At 34.2% G+C, this 18873-nt stretch overlaps 1 protein-coding gene across 1 annotated transcript in view; it reads left to right on the forward strand.

Annotated features, from left to right (window-relative positions):
- The window catches only part of UST (uronyl 2-sulfotransferase), a 387714-nt gene that overhangs the window by 241714 nt on the left and 127127 nt on the right, over positions 1-18873 (forward strand). The window contains exon 4 of the mRNA XM_051997919.1: positions 2930-3009. Coding sequence (XP_051853879.1) covers positions 2930-3009 — 80 coding nt within the window. The remainder of the gene's footprint in view (positions 1-2929; positions 3010-18873) is intronic.

An 18873-nucleotide genomic window follows, 5' to 3' on the forward strand; every position in this document is an offset into this window, starting at 1 on the left:
AATTATATGTGCAGTGTTCTGAACTACAGCCAGGAGGCATAATAAAAAAGAGAGCTGAACTTGAAACTCAGGAAGACCCAGTTCAAATCCAACCTAAAGATTAAGACATTCAAAAATATTTTATTCTCTAGATGATTGTCATTTTCTATTTACAGTTCCTATTTTATACTAGAATAACAAAAAAATGTTAATTAAATGACTATACAGTAAACCTCAGGGAATGGGAGGAGAGAACTATGTTTAATCTCTGAAGGCACAAGGGTGGGACCAGTGGTGGTTTCTCTGGGATTTGTAGCCATTACTGTGGTTACCTTCTATTTATGGTAAGATCAAGTCAGGCTAAAAGTAACTAAAACCAGGGAAAAGAATAGTAGAAGCAACTTAGGTGAGTGGAATCTGGAGCTCAGAGAGATAGTCTGAAGACAGTGACAGCCTGGCAGAGTGAGCCTGAAGAGAAATGAAATGATATTCAGAATATGATGCGCTAAACCGTGTGTATGGCCATTTTCAATTCAATCAGCACCATAAAGACGTTATTATTTAATGGCGCAGTAGTAAAGTGCATTTGATATGTCAGTCAAAATACATGATGCCTAAAATTCTTTCATTCTTCTGAAATGCTGCAATAAAAACGGGCAGTAGAAATAGGTCTCTCCTTTGTACTCAATTTAGAGATGCAGCTGGTGAGAGCTGCACATTGCCAACTCGAATCCATTTCTCTTTGGAAGAAGACAGCTTTATGAACATTATGACACTATTCTACAAATCCAACCACCACTGTTCTTCCAACAAGCTTTGTACTGTGACATTTGTTTGGAGAAGATAGTAAATGATGTTGAAAATGATCAAAGAAATCATTTTTCTTCTGCTTTTTTTTTTCCCACTTCAATCTCCTACATGCATCTAGCATCTTTCCTTTTGACTTTTTCTAATCTGTCAACTACATCTAAAGCTCAGATATGGAAAGCTTTCTAATATTTGATTAATATGTAGATAACAAACATTTTGGATAAGAAAAATTTAGAATCTATTAGAGGCCCACATACATATATCCTTCTGCAAAAAAAAAAAAAAAAAAAAAAAAAGCTCATTTTCAATGTTGAAATTCTTAAAGATAAATTGTATATAACACACTTTTAAGAGGCAGTGTGGCATATTGAATGAAATCAAGAAGACCTGAATTCAGCTGCTAATATATACTGACTATGTCAAAGACTGTTCATCAAAATATAAAATAAATTTCAAATTCCTTTGAAATAATGAAATAAATATAATCATTAGAAATAGATCTCTCCATTTTCGACATCTCAAAACTACTACCTAAAATTCTTAAGTTGCAGAACAGTTACTAATAAGTACCTGGGACTACTTACTCCACTGTAATTAAACATCAGAATCCCAATCCCAAACACACCATACCTCCAGATTATCTTTTTTTGTGAGGCCTCTGTCAGTCCCCAAGAAAAAGAAAAGGTAAAACCAAAGCTTTAAGAATATAAATTATAGTTAAAGGATCCAGGAAGCATGAAGAACAAAGCAAGAAATAATTTTAATTTTTCTGTGATTCCATATGTTTTATCTAATTAAGAAAATTAGTATGCCTATGACTGACTGCAAACTAAGAGAGGCACATCACTAATGGTTTTTGATGAAAATTCTGTGTAATTTACATTTGTGACAAGGAATTAACAGATGCTATTCATCATGGTTTTAGCCAACAGGGTGACAGGGTTGAGCTTAAATATCCTGCATCTTCCTGTTTGCTACATGTTCTTGTCCCTTCCTAAGGGGCAAGTGGAGTTAGGAGCTCCTAACTGGCCCCCTATTATAAATATTTATTGAAACAACCATTATTAACTCAAACAAATATAAAATGATATAGTCAGTACTATGTGAGTTAGTGGATCTGCAACAAATGGCTATTGCTTAAAAATAATTGAATATAATGATTAAGGAAAACTTAGATGATATAGCTTCTTCATATTTTCCTGTATATTTTATAATTTCTTTATAAATCTGTGGTACCCCAAATGTATTAAACATTGAAAACATTAATGTAATTCTATTGTTCTTCAAATGTCATAGTGACAAATTTCTTTAAAAAAAAAAAAACTATGTAGTTTTTATGTTTTTGATGAGGTCAATTAGAAAATACAAGGAAAGAGAAATCAGGAGATCAGAGAATAAAAAGAATGCCTGGAATTTTTTACAGATTTTGCTTAACATTTTCTGGATCCTTGACGTGTTCCAGAAGACTATAAAAGTTAGAGATTTCCACTCTCATGAAATACCTTTCCATTTTGTTATTTGCTGTTATGAAGAATAAAGTTTAAATAACTCAGTGGCCACCCACTAAGACCAGCATGATTTATAATTTAGAGCAGACCAGATAAGAAACAGCCTGGTTAACCTCAAGAGGTTTGGGAGTTTGTATGTACTTCATAAAATATTTTCTCTATAAATGGTTAGAGCCCAAATAGAAAAATCACAAAGAATAACATCATTTTATTTGCGTATTTTAAAAATCCACAGATAACTGCCTTCAAATGTTCTTGCAAATTTCAATAACTTGATTTTATTGAAGAATAAAATTGTGATTAACATCTTGTCTAGATTTAGGTTTAACTGAGAGATCAAGGTTCTGTCTTCACTTACGTTTCAGTACAACATGTTTATTAGCTCATTCCAATCAATTAATCTGTCACATTGTTTGCATGGTAGCAGTTGACTGAATTAGACACAGGATCATAAACTCTTGGAATAATATGCTAAATACTGTAGCAAGCTTATTTCAAATTTGCTAATGTTTCTCAAATTGTAAATCTGCTGACTTGGTTCGAGAGGTAAGAGTATGCATAAAAGGTGCCAAGCAAATAATACCCTTTGGCTTTGTTATTTCATTCTATTTAATATCTTTTTTTTTTTTCAGATGGAATTGATTAAAAACATAAGTACCGCGGAACAGCCCTATTTATTCACTCGTCATGTTCATTTTCTCAACTTCTCCAGGTAAGATATTTCCCAGTTTAGTTTTTCTCTTATTTCTTTTTTTGGCATTTCTGGGTTTATAGCTTATGAACAATTATTTTTAAATCAATATTTATTTGTAAAGTGTTTTTTTATTTCTCTTTTAAAGGTAATTCTATATGATAAAAAAATTCACTGTAATACTAGAACAAATAATGAGATCTGGGGTCAATAGAGTTGGTATTCCCAGATGATTGAATATTTTGGGATTGAATTTATATTTTGTAATTTTATACAATTTGGTGGGCAGGTGCACTAGATCAGAAATCCAAATATTTGGGTTCAAATCCTGCCTCTGTCACTCAAATTCCATCCTGACCTTGGATTTAACCTTTTTCTGCCAACAATTTCCTTATCTGTTAAATGATGAGGTTGGATTACATTGTCTCTAAGGGCCTTTCCATCTCTAAATATATGACCTTAAGAATCTGAACTACTAGGCGGTACAATAGATCGAGTGCTGGGTCTGGAGACAGAGTTCAAATCCAGTCTTAGATGATTACTATATGTGTGACTCTGGGCAAGTCAGTTTACCATATTTGCTTCAATTTCCTCAATGTAAAATGAGCTGGAGAAGGAAATGACAGATTCCAGTATTTCTGCCAAGAAAATTCCAAATGGGGTCAAGAATAGTCAGATATAACTGAAATGTCTGAAAAACAAATATCCTAGAACAGCATGACCAAAATCCTGGAAGCAACAACTTTAAAGCTGTACAAAGAATATTCCATTTGCTGACAGAGATTTTAGATGATTAGTCTTGGTAACCATGGCAGCAGAATTTCCCTCCTTTTCCTGCCCCAGTGAAAGTAAAATAGGAGAAAAGAAGAGGGGAACCTGCAGGGATTTCATTTAACAAATCTGAGCAGCAGCCTGCTTTTTAAAACACCTGCCAAAAATATGTTCAATTGTCTTCTAAAATAGCCATGTTGCCCAATATTCTTTTTCTTTGTTAGCAGAAACATGAAGATCATTTCCAAATTGTACTCTCTACTTCAGGTAAAATATAAGGATAGAATTCATATTGGAAAACAAATAGGAATTTTGTTTTGCTTCAGAGTGTTTTATTTTGTTAGTTTTGATTCTTAAAGTAGTCCTTTTTGATTTGAACTACAATAGTTCTCAGCAATTTTCACTTGTTTTTCTTTTTTAAAAGTTCACTTTTTTGTTACCCATTTATAGTTAATATATGTTTTAATATAAATGGACGTGATGGATCGCTAGCTCTAAAGAGATCTTCAGAGTTGGAACTCTCCAAGCCTCAGTTTCCTCATTCATAGACTGAATGGGTTGGAGGAAATGATCCTTGTTATTCCTCTCATTACTTTTCTATGTTCTATGTTTCTATGTTTCTATGTTCTATGTTCTTTTCTAGACCTGAAATCAGAAGAGCTGGGTTAAAACCTTGCCTCACATAATTAATAGCTGTGTAGAAGTCATTTAATTTTTTGCTTTAATCCACTGAAAAAGCAAATCAGTCTTCAGTATCTTTGCCAAGAATATAATATTGCCACATGTAATATCTGGTATGGACAGCTATTTGGGGCAGTGAATAAAGCACTGGCCCTTAAGTCAGGAGACTCTGAATTCAAATTAGGTCTCAGACACTTAATATTTTCTAGCTATGCAACCAGGAGCAAGTCTCTTAACCTCAAAGCCTCAGGGAAAAAAAAAAGAATAAAGGAAATATCTATATATAGGGCATGCTATGGTCTACAAGGTCACAAAGAGTAGGATATGACTGAATGAATATTAGCAAAAAAACTTGAACAAGACACTGAGCCTCCCTGCCTCAGTTTCTTTATCTGTGAAATTAATATAATTAATAATGATATTGTGAAGATTAAATGATACAATATCACTTCACAAAATTAAAAGTGCTATATAAATAACTAGCTAATATTATTAGTTAATCATTGGCAGGATATTTTGGAGAGGTAATTTAGGCATTATAGAGGAGTTAGGTATAATTTACATCAACTCTAAAATTATGATTATGTAACTCAGATATAATAAAATCATAATGCTCTACATTTGTACAATGCTTTAAATATAAAAAAATATTTAAAACACTTTCACATGCATCATATTATACTGCTAAGAATTCAGTCAATCAATCAACAAACATAAATAAGTTCTTACTATATGCTAAGTTCTGGGGATATAGAAAGGGTAAACCATTTCTTGCCCTCATAGAATTTCCAACCTAACAGGGAAGAAAAGTCTATAGAGAACTGTCTTTTTTTTTTTTTCATTTTCCTGGAGCAGAGAAGCTATTAGCATTTAAGATTCAAAGGACTTTGCTACCAAGATGCTTGATATCAGCAAAGCAGAAATTCAGCTACAGTGCTCTCAGCATTATTAAGTAATTTGAAAATAAGATTGGTCAGAGATAGTCTTCTTCTGAGTAATGTTAACTTTGGTGAGATAGAACAGGATTTGACCACTGGGGGCAGTTCCCTAGACATCATGAGACTACTTGGCTTTGTCATGATCTGGGGTTCTTGCCTCTTTTCTTTTTATTATGATGAAAAACAAAAAAAAAAAAGGTTTTCTCAGAGATAAATAGAGATTTCCTAGGAATGGCCCTCTGTAGCTCATGATGCTGTCCCCTAGGAAAGAGAATAGTTTTCCAAAAGGCTTAAACTTCAAACTCCCCCATCCCTTCTTTTTAAGCCTTTGTGGTCATACTCTCTCTCCAACAAAACAATCCCAATAGACTTTGGACAGAAAATGCCATCTGCATCCAGAGAAAGAACTAAGGAGACAGAATGTAAATCAACACATGTTGTTCACTTTTTTTTTTCTGGTTTTTTTTTTTTTTCCTCTCTCCCATGGCTTTTCTCTTTTGCTCTGATTTTTCTCTCCCAACTTGATTCATAAAGCAATGTGTATTAAAAATAAATAAACTTACTACAATTAAAAAATACTCTCTCTCCAAGATATAATTCTGAATTATAATTGGTTGTAAACAAATTGACTTTAGCTTCTAATTGACTATCCACTAGGCTAGATTTTATAGATACATTTCTTATTTTTTTTTATTTTTTTTTAATTTTAATATCTTTTTATTGATAGAATGCATGCCAGGGTAATTTTTTACAGCATTATCCCTTGCATTCATTTCTGTTCCGATTTTTCCCCTCCCTCCCTCCACCCCTTCCCCCAGATGGCAAGCAGTCCTTTACATGTTGAATAGGTTACAGTATATCCTGGATACAATATATTTGTGCAGAACCGGACAGTTTTCTTGTTGTACAGGGAGAATTGAATTCAGAAGGTATAAATAAGCCGGGAAGAAAAACAAAAATGCAAGCAGTTTATATTCATTTCCCAGTGTTCTTTTTTATAGATACATTTCTTAAAATCATTGATGTATCACAAATGTGGCAATCAGGGATCTACTATCTTCCAAAACCCTGCTTTTTCTGCCCATGCCTGAGGCCTTATGCAACTAGTGACCCCTACTTTCCTCTTCACATTAAGTTTAGCTACCCAGGATAACCTTGTTGGAAAGGGTGTAGACTTTTTCCTTTCTTCCTTGTTCTGTTCCCTGGAAACAACTCACAATCCTTCTTTAGATTTTTTTTAAAGGTCTTATTACTAAGCACTATAAGGAAATATACAAGGGATTAAAATAACCAAGAAAGGGAAAATTTCCAAGTTAAAAAGTTCTCATCAGTTAATCCTGATCCTACATGCAAAATGTGCCAGAAACCCGGCATTCATCTTCAATGCTCCCTCTCTTGCCTGACTGGCATTTCTTCTTCCTGGTTTCTTCTCTGAGTCAGTTCAGCCCACTGTTGTCAAAACTGGATTTCTAGCTAATAAATTCAATTTGGCCAGGTTGTTATATAGCTTAGTCCTTCCAGAATCTGTTTATGTGACCCTGAGAAAAAGTAAAAGAGAGCTGGCCCTGTAGCAAAGTAGAAAACTGATTATGACACTATCAATTTCCTAGATTTCTTGATTGCAAGGAATTATAATGCTTCCCATCATCCTTGACTTAGTAGTCATTATCTTGGATGGTGAAGTTTTTTGTTTTTGTTTTTGTTTTGTTGCTGAGACAATTGGGGTTAAGTGACTTGCCTGGGGGTCACACAACCAGGAAATGTTAAGTATCTGAGGCTAGACTTGAACTCAGGTCCTCATGACTTCAGGGCTAGTGCTCTATGCAGAGTAGTGAAGTTTTTGTCTCCTGAATGAGGGGCATCCTTCCCAATCTGACCACGTAAGAGCTTTCTTTCTGGGTTTAACTGTCATATTTGGAAAGTAACCAAATATATCCTCAGCCTTTCCACATCGTGAACCATTCACCTCAGGTTCCCTTTCTCTTCTTATATAGACCTGTCCTCTCTGTCTTTGTTTGCTTAATCAAACTTCCTGGTTATTATTTTAAGAGCTTCTCTCCCTCCTGGTGAATCTGCATTCTCTTCCTCCTGACCCAAATTAACATGTGGACTTGGAGGCTATATGACCAGTACCTGGAGGTGAGGCTTCCATAACCTCCTCTTCCAAGTCTGGCATCCCTCTGCTATTCTCAGCACAAAATCTCTGCAAATTCTATTTTTGCATGATTCTGACTTTTTGTATCTTAGGACTCTATCCTTGGCTTTCAGCTCATTAATAGAGCTTAGATGACAGATATAACTAGGATCATTAAAGACTACACACTTATACTTGGTCTAGCTACTAGCTTCAAATGTCTCTTGGTTCTTCTAAGTCATGTCTTATGTCTTACTCTTGACTGTTGGTTTATTGGAATCCATGTTCATAATTATGAAATGTGCTCATATATAACTCTCTCCCAACAAGGTCTGGTATTATAGCTAATGAACATCAAAATTTCCTTTGCCTTTTCCCGCAGTCATCAACTGTCATGAGATCTTTACCTCTTTCTCCTATAAAGGCAATTACTCCTTTATTAGTCTCTTTGCCACAAATCCGTCCCTATTCTAATTCATCATCCACATTTTCAACCAAAGTGATTTCCCTTAAGCACAGGTCTAAAGATATCATTCCCAACTAAATAAACTCCAATGTCTCCTATTGCTTCAAACTAGTCCCCAACCAATTTCTCCAATCCTATTAAACATTACTTATCTTCCTGCAGAATAGTCTTGCCAAATTGGCTTTCTTGCTGAACTTTACACTCGTAACCCTGTACTTTCATTGACTGTCTTCCCATGCCTTGAACTTCCTCTTCTCCACTTCATAGGATCCTTCAAGACTCTTTAGAAACAACATAATCAACATGAAGGTTTTCCTAAACCCCAAATTCTCTCAACTTCTTGTTTTTCAGTCATGTTTGATTCTTCATGACATCATTTAGGGATTTCTTGGCAAAGATACTAGAGTTATTTGTCATTTCCTTCTCCAACTCATTTTCCACATGAGGAAGCTGAAGCTAACATGATTAAGTAACTTGCTTGAGGTCACATAGCTATTAAATGTCTGTGGCTGGATTTGAACTGAGGAAGATGAGTCTTTCTGCCTCCGAGTCCAATCCCCTATCCACTATTCACCTAGTTGCCCACACTTCCCTTAATTATGTTGTATTTAGTTTATTTTTGTTTTGTATATAATTTAGTCAATGTTTATTAAATAATAAATAAATAAACATTTATTAACTGCTTGGGAACATAACAGGCAATGTGCTAAGTACTGGAGGTGCAAAGAAAGAAAAAAAACACAATCTGTGCTGTACATTCTAATGGATGACACAGCCTGTATGTAACTAGATACATATAAAACACAGAGTAGATAATGGTTATCTGAATGGGGAAGGTAGTCACAGTAAAGGCATGAAGATAATTAGGAAAGGCCTCCTACAAAAGATGGGATTTCAGCTGAATCTTTAAGGAAGCCAGGAAGCAGAGTACTCCAAGCATGGGGAACAGCTAGTTATTGAGATGAGAGATAGAGAATCTTGTTCGAAGAATTGTAAATAGTCCAATATATATGGATGATGGAGGCTGTGGTGGATGGGAGGCAGTGGCAAACAATGAGGTGGAATAATGGATAGAATACTCGCTTTGGTGTCAGGAGAACCTGACACTCACCAGCTGTGTGATTCCGGGCAAGTCACTTAATCATGTTTGCCTCAGTTTCCTTATCTGTAAAATGAGTTGGAGAGAGAAATGGGAAATGACTCTAGGATCTTTGCCAAAAAAAAAAAAAAAAAAAACACCCAAACAGGATCATGAAAAGTCAGACATAACTGAATAACAGAGTATGTAGACAGGAGTAAAATGTAAAAAGGCTAGAAAAAGTAGGAAAGAAGACAGATTATAAAGAGCTCTAACTGTAAAAGGATATAAAATTGTATCCTAAAAGTGAGAGGGATTTACTGGAGTTCAATAAGCAGCAGAGTGACACATTTAGAATTGTACTTTGAAAAAATATTACTTTGACAACTTATTGGAGGCAAGAGAAGGAGAAGGAGCATAGAGAAAAAGCTCTTGAAAGAATCCAGAGAAAAGATAATGAAAGCCCAAACCAAGTTGATGGCTGAATGAAAGAAGAGAGAAATACATACACACAAATACAGTAGCTATCCAGATCAAACAACTTTTCATTTCCCACACAAGTCCCAATCCCATCCCTTTTTTCAGCTTCATTTTATGTGTTATAGAATATATGTTGCAGATATATGTGAATCCTCTGGCAGATTATAAATTCCCAAGAGGGGAGATTTCCATTTTTCTCTTTTCTCATTGCCCAACATTGTACTTGTCACCTAGGAAGTACTTAGTAATAAAAATAGTAAGTGCACAGTAAATCATTATTTTTGATTAATTTATATATCCTATAAAATAAGGATTCTTAATTTAGGGTCCATATATTCCTAAGGGGTTAGTGCATAGATTTTAGAACCTTCTTGAATATAAATGGGAAAATACACATTTCAATTGTAGTAAGTTTATTAATTTTTATTAATAAATAAATAAATAAATAAAGATGGCTTTATGAATCAGAAAATAAACTTTTAAAATATAATTTATTCCCTTCATAATTCTGACTATTTTACTTTATATATTTACAAATAGTATTCTGAAGAAGGATCCATAGATATCAGCAGAAAAGTGATCCATAACACAAAAGAATTAAGAATTCCTGCTGTAGAGTTATCTATTTAGAGTTATCACCTTCTCTTCTCATGCTATCATGACTAATTCATCCTGCTCACTTGATCTTTACTAATAAGTCCCCCTAATTGTCCTGTACAAACCAACTTCCTCAATTTCTATCACCTGAGCCTCTGGAATATTTCAAATATTAATTTACCAAATTTATGAATTCCCTGCAATAATCAGAGTTACTGCTCAGGTTAAATTTCAGAACACAAATAACAAAAATTAATTGGGCATCAAGTGAATGTAGAAATATTTTGGCTATATTCTGAAGCAAAATAGAAACAATGTTTGTGTACTTTTGTGTTATCCGTGCCTCTTCTCAATGATTAAGAGCTGAATATGTTCTAATACGATGTAGAAACAGATGAGCCATAGAGAGGAGAACAATATAATGTATACGTGAGACATAATTAAGCCTTATGGTCAATAAACTACATGACTCAGCAGCTTTCATTTCTTATTCCTCAGAAAAGATTTCATCCTGGGGGATCATATCAGCCCAGAAATTTACACCTCCAAAGTGTGGGTTTTGCTTTGCTTCTACCTCTGATTGAATGGCTCATCCCAAGACCTTTATTTACAGTGGATACCCAGGCCATTTCCCATATAGGGTACTAGCTCCACCTCTTCACCTTCCTTTTATGTGTTGCCTTCTTCAATTAGACTGTAAGATTCATATGTTTAGAAGAATTGCATATGTTTAACTTATATTGTGTTCTTGTGATGTCTAGAGGAGGGATAGGGGCAGGAGAAAAGTATAGAATACAAGGTTTTGCAAGGGTGAATGCTGAAAACTATCTTTGCATGTATTTTGAAAATAACAAGGTATCATTAAAACATACGATTCTTTAAGGCAGTGATTGTCTTTCATTTTGCTCATATTCCCAATGCTTAGCACAGGACAGGGCACATTGCAAGCACTAAATAAATTCTTGTTAATTGATGGTCCTTTTGTCATTGCTCCTGAGGTGAGAATTCTCATTTTGTTATGACAAGAGTGCAAGAATTAGAAATTGACCCATTTGGGGCCATTCATGAAATTTAAGATAGTACAGCATGGTATAGTAGATAAGAGCTAACTGAGTCAGAAGGCGATGTGTTTTAGTCCCATATCTAATATATCCTAGTTTTGTGACTCCGGGTAAGTTGCTTAATTTCAGGGAATTCTGATACTATGAATTGCTAGGCAGTTGGAGATTTGCACTCACTAGGAATGTCTAATACTAAGGAAATCACAAGTCTAAGAGAGGTAAATGGTATATTATAGAGGTAGTATGGTATGATAAATAGAGAGCTAGTCTGGAAATCAAGAAGATCTGAGGTCCATACCTAATACCATATTAACACTCAGAATGAAGAAATTCTTTATATCAATATATTTTAGCAGTCTAATCTCTAGTCTTCCCTCATTTTAGTAGTATGCTGAACTATATTTTATGGTAAAGTAATGTTTGAAAATGAATGTTTATCTACATTCTATATATCTACTCTTTTATGTTTAAAGTTTTCTCTATTTTCAAATCTTTTAAAGCATCTGGCATCACATTAAGCCTAATTCAATTATTTTTTTAAAACATGGAATATAGAATTTTTCTCTTGAAAAACAGGCTTTAGAAAGGCATCAAATAAGTGTTGTAAAATATGCATTCAACTCTCAGTTATTCAGGAGCTGATTTTTAAAATTCATGAATTCTTCAAACTCTTATCTTTAGTTCCTCCTTCTTATTTTCCTTTGACTATTTCAATCTTCACTATTACAAGCACCAAAAGGGAAATGCTAAGAATAAATCAAATCAGTCAACTATAACTTGCTATTAGGCCTCAAAAAGTGTGGATTAGAGATCAAAATGGATCACCAAACATAAACTTCAGGGTTTGTGATTGGTTTTACAAGATTACAGCTAAAAAGAGAGCATCTAGTTCAATCTTCCACCTCACAACTGAGGTACATAGGGGAAAAGGTAAAATGACTAATTGAAAGACATATGGGTAGGTATTAAATAAGGAAGGGAGTCAGGATTTTAACTCAGATCTTTGGACTTTAAGGCAAGGGAGTGCTCTTTCTTTACACAGTATGTCAAATTAAGTACACTTGTCCTTATTGCCCAGTAAAACTAATAAAGGAGTCTATTTACTAAGATACTTGTGGTTGAACTGCTCACTAACAGATCACTTGAATTACAGACATATAAGTGACATAATAGATAAAGTTCTGAGATTGCAGTCAGGAAAACTAGAGTTCAAATCAGACATTAGCTTCAGATACTTACTAGCTTTGTGACTCTGGACAAATCATTTAATCTCTTTGTTTCAGTTTTGCTATCTGTAAAATGGGGGAGCCATGGGGATCAAATAAGATAAAATGTGTAAATTGTTTTAAAAACCTAAAAGCACCATATAAAAGCTAATGTAGTGGTAACAGTAGTGGTAGTACTAGTTGTTGTTATTGTTGCTGTTATAGCAGTGGTCATTATCCATACAGATCAAGTTAAAGAAATGTTTCCTCTCCTAATAGACATATGATTTAGGCAATCTATTAGGATCAATAAATTAAAGTTGCTTCCATTTTTTTATAATATACAATATTTAAGACTTGTATGGATTGGCTCATATTTAACATTTCCCAGATGTTAAAAAGTATTGCTTTTACTAACATAAAAGATTACTTTCAAACAAAACAAAAAGGTTGAACATACCAACAACAGTGGCCTTTATATGAGCATTTTTTCTGGAATAGAGTTGACTGCAAAAGAAGAGTTATAGACTGCACTTAAATGTGTCTTCTAAGCCCATATGAACAAATACCCATTGTTAGAAGGATTAAAGGATCTTTTCTTACTATTTTATCAGTGTCAGTGGAGGAAAAGATCTATCTTTTAACTGATATTCACTGGCAGCTAGGGAATAAAGGGTGATGCCATTATGCTCACATTTGGATTGTTTAAATGCCATATTATTGGTTTCCCTTTTTCTGGTTCCTGAGTTTTTTTGCAATTCTTTTTTCCATTCCACATATTTTTCTCAATTTCTGTTTCCAGTGAAAACATTACTGAATCTTATTTCAGTTTCCCGTGCCTATCAAAATACCAGCAAAGAAAAGCTCAAGTAAATTACATGGGAAAAGAATTCTTTAAATAGTTACAGCCACCATTTTTCCTCTTGGCATTTAGTTTTCATTTTATTCTTCCTCTTGCTTTCATGACCCTTTCACCCTTCTTTGTTTCCTCCTTTACTTCCTCAGTTTTCTGAGACAGTGGCTTCAACTCTTTTAAAAGGCAAATCAATCATCCAAAGGAGCAAGTGCTACAAAATACAGTCAGGCTAAGGATGTTGGACACGTTCCCTCCTCTCTATTCTGTTCTTAATTGTTGATGTGAACAAAGCCTGCCCTCTGATGGCAATATTATATAAATTAATTCAATTTTGCTAATTCCATAATTCAATTTGGTTTCCGTGTTTCATTCCCAAATGTTGTCTTTGTTTTAGTTTTCATTAGCAAAGTAATCTGTTCTTATTCCATGTCATTCACAGTTTCATGATGCTGACAAAAGCTTCAAAAACCACAGAGCCCTAGAATACTTTAGCTATATGTCTCAAAAATTCAATTTAAAAGAGCATTTAAGTATTCTGGCATATTTCAGTCTGCCCTACTCTAATTCATAATATTTACTGCCACTTATACATACCTTTTTTTTTTTTTATCAAGCACCCCCTTGTTCAAGAACCTAAAATGATTATCTATTGCCCTTTTGTATCAAGTCCAAACTCCCCTGCCTGCATTTTAAGGCCCACCACAATTTGGGCTTCTGTTTACATTTGTTTTACATAATCATAGGACCTTATTGTCCACTGAACCGTGGTTTGTTGTTTTATTAATTCAACATCCTGCTTTCCAGTGGCCTCAACCAAGACTAACTCCCAGAGCTACTGAATGCCAAAATTCTCTTATTCTAAGTTCTTGTCCTCCCTTCTTTGCTCTGGGAAAATAAGAGAGAATGCCCCACCCCTATTGAAGTGCAAACAGAATGTTCCCTGGAAAACAGTGACACAGTGCAGGGGTCCGCACAGAAATACTGTTGCCCAACCTTTATTTTCCAACTAGCCAGGGTAGCTGTTCCTCCTGGCTACCATCAAAAGTCCCACCCTTCTCCCCAAACCCTATCCAGAGAAAAAGAGTAAGGAGTAGAAGGACTAAGATCAAGTCTTAGTCGATTTCTTAAAGGTGATTTATCCTAGCCTGTTATTATAGTCTCTACCTGAATGATGGTGGCAAAGTTGAGTGAGTGGGTACGATTATAAGAGAAGTAAGACTAGCTGTTAATTTGGAAGGTTTATAATAAGATTGGAATATGTAAAGTGTAACAAGTATTTCAGGAAGGGCCTCTACCATACTTTGCCTCATTTTTTAGTTTTTTTATACTTCTCTTCTACAGCTGCTTTTCTCTAAGATACTCTTCCCCTAGATCTACTTTTCAGCTCATTATGTCTTGTTCACATTAGAATACAAGCTTCTTGAGGGCAACAACTGTCTTTTGTTTGTATAACCAGCTCTTGGACAATGTGTGGCCCATTGTAAATGCTTTCATAAATGGTCTATCTATCATCTATCTATCCATCTCTTTATTTTTATGATTCATTATTCATATTCATATTTTATAATTACCATTTAAACAACAAAGATTCAGCAATCTCTACTTTCTGTTCTAGTTTAGTCAATCTTATTTTTCCTGTACATGTTACATTCCTTCCTGCCATGACTTTGTTTTTGCTTACATTATAGCCTTATCACGTTCAAATGCCCCTTTGCCTATTGCAGACCCTCCCTCAAAACCCACCATAAGTCTCTTCTCCTTTAAGAAATCTTCTCTATTTCAACTCCACCTATTCTCTCTTTTCTCTGGACTCTTCTACTTATACTAAGTAGCTTACTTATGCTTTAAAGCTTGGTCATTTTTTATGTTTATCTTCTCTCTATAAGTAGAGTATAATCTCTGTGAGACTCTATTTTATACTTCTTTATGACCTAACAAAGCCAAGAAGCATAGAAGGCAAAGTGTGCATTTATTATATGCTTTATGATTATATGCTGCATGTGTTTCTGGTCTTTGAATCAAGAATGGCTTTGATGTTGCCTTTTGAAATTTCCCCTTAGGAATCACCTGTTAATAGAATGTGAGAACAATAAAAGATCTTAAATATTACCTATTCTACCCCACTCCCATTTTGCAGATGAGTTATCTGAAACTAAAATAAAAAACTAGGAATTTGATACATTGAGCTCTTCTCATTTCTTCCTTTAAAAAAAATTGAATGGAGCCCTGAACTCTATGTTTTGAATACACAATCTGCAACTCCTTTCCTAGATCCTGAAGTTTTTTGGAAGCTGAACTATTTTGTTATACATTAAATTTGGTGTTCTATAGTCTAAGTATTTCTTTAGAACTTAATTTTCTTTTTTTAAATTTCAAATCATCCATATCTAGTCTTGCAGATACTTAAGAAGCTGTAACCTCTATAGTGATAAACCCATGGCAAGGCCAAGGATGATTACTTATAATAATTATTTTCAAAATATATACATGGGTAATTTTCAACATTCACTCTTTTACAAACCTTGTGTTCTAATTTTTTTTCTCTCCTTTCCTTCTCCCCCCATCCCTAACTAGCAAGTAATCCAATATATGTTAAATATAAATAGCCCTTAATTTTCAAAGCTCTTTGCAATCATGTTTTTATTAGCTGCTCTTCCCAATAAGTCTGTAAAGTTGGTTGATGTTAAACTCCTCATAATTTGGAAAATAATTGATTACTAACATCATGGAGTGAAATGCTAATGGTCACACGGGAAAAGATTATGACTTTGATGCTTGCTGACGATAGGTCCATATACCTGATATATGTCAGGTAATCTTTCTGAGCTTCAGTTTTCTCACCTATAAAACTTGGATAATTGTGCTTACACTAAACTGAACCAGAAGGTTATTGTTAGTAAAGCACTTGATAAGCCTTAAAATGCTGTATTATACAAAAAAATTATTCTCATATTATTACATTTGAATATATATCACGCCTATCACAAGTACCTTTAATGATGTGAATAAACTGGACAACTTCAGAATTTGAATAAAATTCTTCTACTAGAGTAACCAGGTAAATCTCATAGAATAGCTATCACACACACACACACACACACACACACATACTTCCAACAATAAGCACTTATTAAGTACCTATGTCAGGCATTATGTTAAGTACTGGTAGTCTCCTAAGATATATTTTCTAACATGGAATAATACTGTGTCCTGCCATTCTTTGGATACTTCTAACCTTTGAATTCCGACAGAATGCAATAGATTTACACAGCCAAAATTTTAAGTCTGGGTAAAGGATAAAGATATTAAGGTGTGGAAGATTTTCCTTTGCTGACCACAGCTGCTAAATCCATACCTTGCTGGGTCATTCCTTGGGCAATTGCCCTTTTGCCATTGTGATGCCCTTGTGATCTCAAACAGAATTCATAACCCTAGGGACTGTAGCTATCCAAAGTCTTTTTCCTATGCCCATTTCAAAATTCACATAATAACCTTTCATCTCCCCATAATTTTCATAATCATGAATCTTAATTTGGTCTTTTCTATAAATTTCCTTATGCAGAGGAGAGAGTACCTGGCTTGAAGTCAGAAAGATTCATCTTCCTGAGTTCAAACCTGGCCTCAGATACTTACTAGCTGTGGGACCCCTTAATCCTATTTGCCTCAGTTTCCTCATTATGTAAAATGAGATAAAGAATGGCAAACTCTAGGATCCACTCCAGGATCTTTGCCAAGAAAATCCTTAATGGGGTTATGGAGAATCAGACACAATTGTAAATGACTGAACAACAACAAAATTGAAATTCCGTTCAGTGTAAAGCAAGAAACCTACAAACTAAAAAACATTTTTCCTTATAATTGTTAAACTCCTGAAACAGATTATTAACTTTTACCAACAGAATAGAGTAATACAAAACAAACAAAAAAGCATACGTGCCATTGGTTAAAATATCCCTGTAAGATTGTCTATGATTTATGAAAACAATATGTGTGTGTGTGGGTGTGGGTGTGTGGGTGTGTGTGTGTGTGTGTGTGTGTGTGTGTGTGTGTGTAGCCACAGTTACTGGAATTCTTCTTCACTACCTCTGCCTCTATTCTCAAGGGGGATGGATCTAGGGTTAGGGGGGTTAAGTCTCAAACAAGCCCACATCGTGTGTCACAAGTTTTATTATTATTGTTTTGGCTACATTGTGAATTAAATGAGTTTTGTAGGTTAGGCGAGAGACTGAATAACCATTTATAACATTGTTTATATTAGTAAATATATTTCAATTTCCAGACAATCAGTTTACAAATTATTTTTTTGAACATCATCCATTTGGAAGTCGGGAAATACAATTACATTTTTATTAAGCAAAAGAAATTGAGTTTTGCTTCTTGTAACATAAATGGATTAGCTTGATAACTGACCAAAGACAGGTAAAGCTTTTCTAAAAGAACTTTGGAAGTCATATAACTCAATCCCCTCATAGTACAAAAAATAAATCCAAAACCCAGGGAAATAAAATATTTTGTCCATAGTGGCATACATTTTATATATCTAAACTACTTTCAAGTCCAAGTCCCTAACACCAAACCCAATGTCCTTTCCCCAATCCTATATTGTATATTTGGGATGACACTCAAAATACTTCTCCATAGTTCTGTTTTTCAGAATATAAACCATTCAAGATAAATGGTATGTATTAATTGAACTAATGGGTAATAATTCAATTCTAAGTCAGGAGTATGGAGAAATAATTAAAGAATATTCAACACAGGAAAACCAATAATGGTGTCAGAACACCTAAGTATAGCACATAAGTGTGATGAAAATAAACCCACATTAGACTTTTTAAAGAAGAGTGACTCACCCAAAGGAAAATGAATTAAAAGAAAAAAAAGCAAAATTTGAGAAAAATATGATCATTTTTTTTGACAGCTACAAGAATAAGAATGTTGTAAAACATTTTTTATATTAATGAAACTGGAAGCTAAATTAGTAACAAAGTTAAATATGAAATTTGCCTTAATTTGGATTATTCTGGAAGTTTTTTGGTTTTGTTTTTCAGGTTAGCATAAAATTGTTTGATACAGCTAAGTGGCATAGTGGATAAGAATATTGGCCTTGGAATCAGGGAGGCCTGAGTCCAAATTCTGCCTTAGATACTTATCAACTGTATGCTATCCTGGCAAACTTCATTTATCCTCATTCGGTCTCAGTTTCATCATCTTTTAAATGGGAATAAATAACAGCATTCACTTCATAAGATTCCTGTGAGGTTCAAAAGAGATAATATGGGTGAAGTGCTTTGAAAACTTTAAAGCACTATTTAAATGTTACTCCTTATTTGAATATTATCCATTCCTGCCAGCAAAATGGTCAAGTAGTTCTCTTGCCATTTAAATATTTCTAGAGAAAAAAATCTAGTTTTGGCTATTTTCTGATCCTGTACAAGTTTTTAAACACCTCCCCAGATCCCTAGGTTGAAAGATTATATCTAAACTCTTGGGTGACTAATCCATTTTCTTATAATGCACATATATGAGTGAATCATCCATATCTAGTTTTATGATACTTAAGAGGCTTTAACCTCTATGGTGATAAACCCATGGCAAGGCCAAGGGTGATCACTGAT

Source organism: Antechinus flavipes, chromosome 4 (genome assembly GCF_016432865.1).
Source record: "Antechinus flavipes isolate AdamAnt ecotype Samford, QLD, Australia chromosome 4, AdamAnt_v2, whole genome shotgun sequence".
Classification (NCBI taxonomy): Eukaryota; Metazoa; Chordata; class Mammalia; order Dasyuromorphia; family Dasyuridae; genus Antechinus; species Antechinus flavipes.